The sequence below is a fragment of the Crinia signifera genome, chromosome 8, assembly GCF_055691185.1.
Source record: "Crinia signifera chromosome 8, ASM5569118v1, whole genome shotgun sequence".
In the NCBI taxonomy this organism is placed as follows: domain Eukaryota; kingdom Metazoa; phylum Chordata; class Amphibia; order Anura; family Myobatrachidae; genus Crinia; species Crinia signifera.
The window spans coordinates 127,782,282-127,791,339 of record NC_139224.1 but is presented as its reverse complement, the minus strand read 5'-3'; the positions used below and the strand labels follow the sequence as shown (position 1 = coordinate 127,791,339).

Below are 9,058 nucleotides of genomic sequence, written 5' to 3'. Positions count from 1 at the left end.
CCAATAAAATCTAAAAGGACCTGTATGTTAAAATTTGCAATTGCTTAATATGCAATGTTCAACTAGAAAGTGGATTGGTAAAACAGCTGGAATGAGGTATACTGGGTACACACTAGGGCCCTCATTCTGGTTGACTCGGTAAACTGCAAAGTTCATAGCTTACCTAGTCTCAGAGGGTATACCCCATAGTCACAAGGACACATGTATTCGCTTGTCCCGCTGGCGGAGAAATAATTTGATGGTCGGCGATCGTTGAATGATTTCTTCAGGCCACGCAAATATAAGTCAGTGGAGACTGACTTATATTTGCGTGGGCCTGGCCAATGACAGGGCGGACGGTTGACATCATGTGATGTCAGCCGCCCGGCCCCCCCATCCCCCCATCCACATCAAGCCGCCATTAGCATGAGAATGCCCAGTGTTTGCTTGGGAACACCCATGAAATGCTGGGCGTTCTCATGCCCCCTCACTCCCACCTCCACCCCGTCCTGCCCCCTTACTGTGCGAGCACCATGCAGACAAAGCAGGTTGGCAAAGGCACATGCACAGAAAGGTACATGCACAGAAAGGTACATGCACAGAAAGGTACATGCACAGAAGGCCTGCACATGCATATGTGCATGCGCAGACCATAACCGTCGGTCCCTCTTGTGAATGCATGGGGGACTGAGGAAATTATAATGAGGACCTATAAGATTATCTGTCCAACTAGTAAACCCGCTCAACGAAAATGCTTCGAAAGCTAGTCTGCTACCTTGTGATTGCCTCTGTGTTTGCGTATGTGTGAGAGAGAAAGAGATGTAGTTTTACTTATTGCCAACAGATGGCAGTGTTTCGGAGACACACACAATCAGACACTAGACATATATATAGGTGATGTTTTCTGAAGCAAAAATCTGGTAATGTATATTATGGAAGCAAATGGCAATTAATCGGTTGCTCCCAAAAGCCAGAAAATTGGCAAAATGGTCATTCTGATAAATTGGTTAAATCAATGTATGGGACCAAATGGCCAACTGTCATTTGTGTCCATACATTACCAGATTTTCATTCCAACCAGTAAGATTGGATAGATAATCTTATATTGCAGGCAGTGAGCAGCAGGACACTGGCCAGACAGGGTGGAGGATGCACGTGCTTAACACTGTTCACACTTAGCCACTGTACAGCCTCAGGAAGCATCCCACCGCAACCTAGCAACAGGTCTGCACCATCTATGCTCGCACTGCCGAGTTTGAAGCACCCCTTTATTCTCTCAGTCCGGCACTGATTCATTTTTAAAAATCCTCTCAACGACGGGGGGAGGGGGTCACTAAATAGTGCAAGCTAAACTCAGCTTTAGCACTACACTACCAATGAACTAAAGAGAGGGAGAGGAAAGCAGATACTTATGTACTAGGACCGTGATTCCCAACCTGGGATACTTGTATCCCTGGGGGTACTCTGCAGACTGGTTGGGGGTATATGAAAATAATATTGGTAATGGCGGAAGAAGAGAAGTCTTCCGATGACGGAAAAAGTCTCCCTTTGCCTTGGAGATGAACCACATTGCACCACTTCTGTTTCCGTCTGCAGCGACATCAACTTCTCCCCAAGCTTTTGCCTGACCAGAAATCCACTGGGAGCTACCCCAGCTGCCCTCAGACATCAGCGATAATCTGCCCCGCACTGACATGGGTGGAGGAAGCAGCAACATTACATTAATCCTATAGGTGATAGTGGGAACCCCTGAAACTGCACATAGCCAGTGGTCAGACACAGGGAGACCCGATTATTGACCACACACTGCTCCTCCACTAATCCTTAGTACAGGGACATACATAAGGACATGCGTACTGCTCACTTCCACTCCACTCATTAGCATACTTGCCTACACTCCTGAGAGGCTTGCAATAATCGTGGAAGGTGAGCAAGTCTCCCGCATTGCATCCCCCTTCCAGTATTTGGGGCAGCTGAGATTTTGTGGGTCCGCAGCAAGGGGTCAGGGCTAAAATGGCATGAATCGCTTAATTTTGCATGAGTATAGCACCTCCCCAATCCGCAGACCTGCAAATTGTTGCATTTGACTGGCATGGGGGTGGGGCTTGATGACGTTTTTTTGGTTAATCAGTTAATATACACTGTGTGCGGCACTGTTAAATATATTGTTTTTGTTATTGGTTGATATCCTATTAACAGCAGCGTTGTTCTGTTCTTATATTGATTTTTTTAATACTGTATGTCCTAGCTCAGCGCCTTGGGTGTGATTTGTTTCTCATCCATTTTTGTTAATAAATTCTACTGAGATTCCTCATTGCCATACACATTTTTATGGATTGCACATAGTTTGTTTTACAACAAAACTTATTAAGTGTGATAGAAAAAATCTTTAAATATCACATCACATTGAAGAAAACATAAGACAACATCTGAAGTCTTACTCCATTTATCATTCACTGTGGTCATACACACGTCAGTGGACACAGACACATGATTTCAAACATGTTAAGGGAGAGATGCAGTATGCATTGGAAAGTGATAAACCACCAACCAATCAGCTCCTACCTTTCATTTTTCAAATACAGCCTGTGACATGGCAAGTAAGAGCTGATTGGCTGTTGGTTTATTACTCTCCATTTTATCACTTAGAACATCTGGCCCTTAGTGTTCCCATAGAACTACATTGTGATTTTAACAAGTGCTTATTGATTTGAACTGAAGTAGACAAAATCATAATAGACAGACATAGGGGGTTATTCTGGTCTACACTCTCGCATGAGATCGCAATTTTTTTATAATTGGCATGTGCATGCGCTAGGTGTATGTGAACAGAGTGTTCACCTGGTGCACGCACCCAAGACTACTGACGGGGGTGTGGGGTTTCATGGGATTTCCCATGAAAAACGCTGGGAGTTCCCATGCAAATAAATAAAACCACATTACATAACTTTTTATTTTTATTTTATTTTTTAAGAAAAAAAACCCTTAAACCTGACATAGAAATGTTCTGTTTGGCTGATTGTTTTCTCCTTTGCATATTTTCTAGAATGAATTAGGATTGGCTAATGGCGTCATGCACGGTCTTTGCCTTGTGGTAAGATCATATTTTGATTGTAACAATATTTGGTACTTATGTATTATCTGGGCTCCCATGTTAAATGCACCCCATTTTTTCATACCCCTACTATCCAACTACGCATGGAGTTGATTTTATATAGTGTGGCGAGTGCAGCGTGCCACCTTGCCCGAAGCGTGGCGAGGGGACGCGGTCTCATAAGAAAAACGGGAGCCCAAATATTACATAAGTACCCAATATTTTTCTTATTGCTAACGCTATTTTACAGCCTACATTTATTGGCATCTCTATTTCATTCTCTTTATTTTAAGGGTTAACCCTCTCCGCACAAGTTCTTACACACCTATTACACACCACGCTCACAACTTAAACACAAAATATAAATGAACTTGATAAAAGTTTATTTTCTTGTCCCAAATAGGTTGTGGGTTATTGGTCCTCCTTTCTCCTCCGTGATCCAAGGGGATTTCTATAGAAGTGGCATACCGTACTCACACCCAAGTGGAGTAGATTCCTCATATAAAGGTATCTTTTACTTTTAGGTAGTGGCGTACCAAAACTCACATGGTTGTGATGTTCTAGCTTTAGCACCAGGGTACGTGGTGATAAAGATACCTTGATGTGAGGAAATAACATCACAACCACTTGAGTTTTGGTACGCCACTACCTACAAATAAAATATACCTTTATATGAGGAATCAACACCACTTGGGTGTGAGTACAGTGCGTCACCTCTATAGAAATCCCCTTGAATCAGTTTCTGAATTTCATTAAAAGTATTTCCCAATTTTAAAACGAACATACTACACTATATATATGGTACTTTTTTATTTTCTAAATTCGAACACGGAGGAGAAAGGAGGACCAATAACCCACAAAATTTTCGGGACAAATATAAGACCTTTTATCAAGCTCATTTATGCTTCATGTTTAGGTTGTGAGCGTGGTGTGTGACAGGTGAAGAACTTGTTGTTTTTTCTGTATCTATGCGCTGAAGGTTGGGTGACCTTTTCTTTGTTTTGTTCACACGGCTGCTCTTGACGGCGCATATAGGGGTACTGACCATTCTTTTTCCTCTCCCCACAAGTGTCAGTACCACAGCTGTGCAATATCTGGCAGAGCAATAGTCCTTTAGTAAATCACAGCTTCTAGTGCAAGTAACACCACATTCTGCTGTCTATGGGGGAGATTCTCTAAGCGAAAAATGCGGTAAAAACCCCGTTATCAGGGTTTTTACAGCATTTTGGGATGCTGTAAGCATCCCCTGCCGGGTTACCGCGGCGGGGGGCATTGCCTGAAAAATCTGGCGATGCCCCATAGAAGCCAATGGGCTTCTACCGCAACCCTCCACCGCCCCGCGCAGCCGCCCCGCATCGCCCCCTCACCTGTGTCCGGGCAGCACAGAGCTGTGCTGCCCGGACCTGTGACCTCCTCCCTGCACTGATCCTCTTCCAGGTGCAGGGAGGAGGAGAGCCCGGCGCAGCAGCAGCAGCGCCGGGTGTGTGAGGGAGGGGGGAGCCGCCCGGACCTGCTGGGAGCCGCCGGTACCTGCTGGGACCCGGCGACTCTCACCGCAAAGGACAGCTCTTAACGCAAGAGCTGTCCTTTGCTATAATTATCGCATATGTTACAACATATGCGATAATTATAAATGCGATGGGCGGCGAAGATTCTTAGAGAATCTCCCCCTATACCTGAAATACATGTGGAAAGAGACATGTTTGACCCAGTTTCTAGTCATCCAAATGTGGCTCTTGCCAAAGTCGCTCAGATCCTTACAATTGCCCATTTTTCTGCTCCCAACAACTCAACTTCAAGATCTGACTGTTTAATTGCTGTCTAATATATGTCACACCTTAGCAGGTTCCATTGTAGTGATCTATATACCCATACATTATTTTGCTATTTGTATTTTTTTTTTAATATATTTAAACATGTAGTTCAATATATTTTACAGACAAGCCCTGTGCTCAACTCATGTTTGCTTAATCTGCTAAAGGTAAGTAGATAATATGTTAACTGTACTGTTCTAAAAGAAGACATTTATAGCAGACATGAGTAGTTTGGTTTTAACTCTGTTCTTCACGTCAAGCTCGAAACTGAAAATCAGGGAATTGTTTTAACACATCCTCTTTTACGGACATCTTGGGTGAGATTTAATAGGATGAGAGATTCAGAAAGTGAGAGATTTGGTAAGAAATCTCCAGATTTTTTTTAAAGCGGCAATCATTTACACGGCACACCCAGTTTGATTTTGCAGTGTAAATGATCGCCGCTTTAAAAAAACTGGAGAATTCTCACCAAATCTCTCACTTTCTGAATCTCTCATTATATTGCATTTCTCCCCTTGTGTGGCTAAATGATGTTTTGCCCATTTTAAGATCCAAACTTGGCGAGAACTGAGTCAAAACCAAACCGCTCATATCTAAATAACGCTTTGAGTGCCGAGTGAATTTGGTCGGTTGCTGGACTTCTCACCGACAGCCGGGTTTCCGACAGTCATTACTCCAACGTCGTAATCCCGACTGCTCCCTCATGGGGGTCCACGACCCCCATAGAGGGAGTATAAAATAGGAGGCAAGCGCAGCTCGCCACCGTGCCTGCAGCGTGGCGAGCGCAGCGAGCCCGCAAGGGGCTTCATTGCGCTCCCCCCGCTGTGCAGTCAGGATTCCGACATCATGCTAATGACTGTCGGATCCTGACTGTCAGTGTGTTATACCACACCCATTTGGTCGACAATGGGAAGGTCGACAGTCAAAAGGTCTAGTTTTTCGCCTACATTAGCCAATAGGTGGTATTTCATGCCATATAATCCACTACGGCATGGTGGGAGAATAAAATAGTGTGCCGAGCCCGAGGACTTGGATGCTTGTGATAGTACTGTGTGCCTAAATTGTGCCAGTAACTGCTAAATATCCACTGCACTGTACCATATGCCATCTTGATAACAGTTAGTAGCTTTTTTATTAATCCATTAAATTGGCTCTTATCAAATGAGGGCTTATACAGTAATTTTGATTTACATTGAATTTGATTTGAATTAAAGAGCTCCTCAAAAAAAAGGGTGTGGTATGGCGGTCCGACAGGGAGGATCCCGACGGTCAGTATCCCAACGTCAGAGTCCCGACTGTTGGTGCTCCGACGGGGGGGGCGAGCGCAAAGAAGTCCCTTGCGGTTCTCTTCTCCCTCTATGGGGGTCATGGGGAATAACCCCCGTGGGTTGGGATTCCCCCCGGTGGAGCATCTGCAGTCGGGTTACTGACCTTCAGGATCCCCCCTGACGGGCAGTCATCCGGCACCCCAAAAAAAGATGTGTTAATGCCACAACAGACACATTTACTATGGGCAATACCTGTGTATACTCTCACACCAACAGGCTTACTTGTCACTATCTGGCTCCCTTTTGTCATAGATTAATCTCCATATACAAAATAAACGGTGTGCTGAGCTTGCAGAGAGAGGTGCATCTGTTTCAGTATTGGGGGCACCTTTAAAATTTTGCTATGTGGTCCATAAAGTTCTTGTTATGCTCCTGCCAGCTCCTGTTCTGTGCCACTAGGGTCAGCTCTACCATTATTCCACTTTAGACCGGAGCCCAGGATGCCATGATCTGGGAGGGGGCACCACCAAGTCTGCCAATCACAAAATTAAGGATGTCTGTGAGAAAGACATCCTTGTTGTACTTAAAACAGGTGGTGGCTGTGGAACTTCTAAGATGCCGCCTTGACACTTTCACTTGAAGGGCTGGAAAGTGGGTATTGGTGGCAGAGTGAAGTTTTGCCTAGGGTGCCAAAAAGTCTTAAGGCCCCCATACATTAGTCCAACTTGTCCTAGGGACAAATCGGACCTGATTGCCCCTGCAGCTCCCAGGGAGGGGGACACACTATTAGGCACTTGATGTGCCAAGTTTTGCATATAATAAATAGCATGGATTTATCATATGCAGTCCCGGGGAGCTGCAAGAGGAGGGAGCCGTGCGGGGGACAGCAGCGGGCAGGGGATGCCGGCTAATAGAGAGCCAGGAAGGGGGAGCAGGGGGAGGCTGCATAGGAAGCCGGGCAGGAAGAAGCTGTTGCGGACTGTGCCAGCGGGAGCAGGGTGCCGGGCAGGGAGAAGACTTTGCTGTCGGGCAGTGGCGGGAGCCGGGAGGAGCAGATCAGCGATTGGCTGAGAGGTCTGAGCCAATCAATGGCTTCCTAGTTATCTGTATGGGCGTTTTTTTTTTAAGTTATCTGCTCCTCCCGGCTCCCGCCGCTGCCCTTTTTCAATAGCGTGCATATAGGACTGTCCGCAGGCTGTATTTATCAGCCTGATAATTGTGTCCATCCGTGGCACCTGCCGCTTCCCACACATGCGCATTGTTATTCTTCCAAAATGGTGGTGCGTTCCATATACCCAGAAGTCCCGGGATTTTTGCGTTCCACCATTTGTTTTTTGTCCACAATGTCTTTATATGGCACAAAAATCAATCTAAATAAAAGAATAGTGAATGACTATCATGTGTATTGTGAAAGACTATCATGTGTATAACATCCACCGTGAAACAGCATTAAACACCACCAGCAATAAGAAAGAGCTGGGTACGAGAATTCCATGGGTCACACAGCATGCGATGGGCAGCTGTGAGACCAAAAAAAAAGTTAAGAAGCTTTGGCCCATGGTGATGTCTGATAAAGACCTCAAGAGTCTACACAACACGCAAATCATGCCAGCGTACAAAAGTGGAAGAAATCTGGCCGATTTATTGGTAAAAACAGATGTAGCCCCGCTAATCAAGAGTAGTAAACCATCCCACTTTTTGTCACATCCTAAAGGTTGCTTTAGATGTGTGGGGTGCGTGACCTGTAGCTCCATGATCACAGGAGACACGGTGAGCCACCCACACACAGGACGTAAAATCAAAATCAAGCACTCGGTCACTTGTTCCAGTCGATACGTGGTATATATTCTGTCTTGCCCATGTGGGCTCTACTACGTCGGCAAGACAGAGTGCCAATTTAAAGAAAGAATGGCGAATCTCTGCCTGGCCATCAGACAGGCCTTAGCCACCGGTCAAAGTGAACAGCAGGTGGCCAGACGTTGTGCAGAATGGAAGCACAATTTAGCCAGTATAAGATCGAAGATCATAGACCACGTCCCTGTCCTTACAAGAGGGGGCAACAGAAAGAAAAAACTCCTATAGCTCGAGGCGAGGTGGATACACCAGCTAGACACCCTCGCACCTAGAGGTCTGAATGAGCAGCATGGGTTGTACCATTTCTTATAGGCATCTATCAAATGCTTTGAGAACAAGCAATGGTATACCAGATTGTTAGATTACTAATTCAATTGGCTGTTCGCAGACCTAGACGCATAGCACAGCAAAGGCAGTGATGAATCTATTTAGTTATTATAACATTTAGGTTAAACACAAAGAGTATTGAACATTGAGTTAGACAGAAATCTTAGTAACCTGTATAAGATTATAAAATTTTCTCTGCTCCGCTGTGTCACGCTCTTAGAAGCACCAACTGGAGAGTAACGGAGGTTGGGTGCTTTAACGTATGGTGGTTGCATCCACGACAGAAGGGAGTGAAACAAGGAGGATAAAATATAATGAATTTAATGAAGATATTGCAGACAGTGATAATGATGATAAAAACGGTATATGGCAAGTATGCAAATATAAAGTCAATTGTCCAGTAAGTTATTATAATAGATGATGAAGCTTGGTCCTTGAAGAATATTGCAATATAATTGAAGAGTGGAATAGAATATAAACCGGAGTAGTAATTAAGGGCTGCAGAAGGAATTGAGGATTGGATGACTTGAAGAACGAATGAAGATTGTATTGCAGATTGGAAGATTGGATGATTGGATGAAGGTTGGAAGATTGGATGATGTGGATGATTGGATGAAGGTTGGAAGATTGGATGATGTGGATGATTGGATGAAGGTTGGATGATTGGTTGCAGATTGGAGGATTGGAAGATAATAAATGAAGATAACTGGAGAAGAAGAATC

At 44.7% G+C, this 9,058-nt stretch overlaps 1 protein-coding gene across 1 annotated transcript in view; it reads left to right on the top strand.

Annotated features, from left to right (window-relative positions):
- Nucleotides 1-3,029: 3,029 nt before the first annotated feature.
- The window catches only part of LOC146027090 (uncharacterized), a 47,464-nt gene continuing 41,435 nt past the window's right edge, over nt 3,030-9,058 (top strand). The window contains exons 1-2 of the mRNA XM_083158087.1: nt 3,030-3,073; nt 5,013-5,054. Of these exons, the coding sequence (XP_083014213.1) occupies nt 3,053-3,073; nt 5,013-5,054 (63 nt within the window). The 5' untranslated portion in view covers nt 3,030-3,052. The remainder of the gene's footprint in view (nt 3,074-5,012; nt 5,055-9,058) is intronic.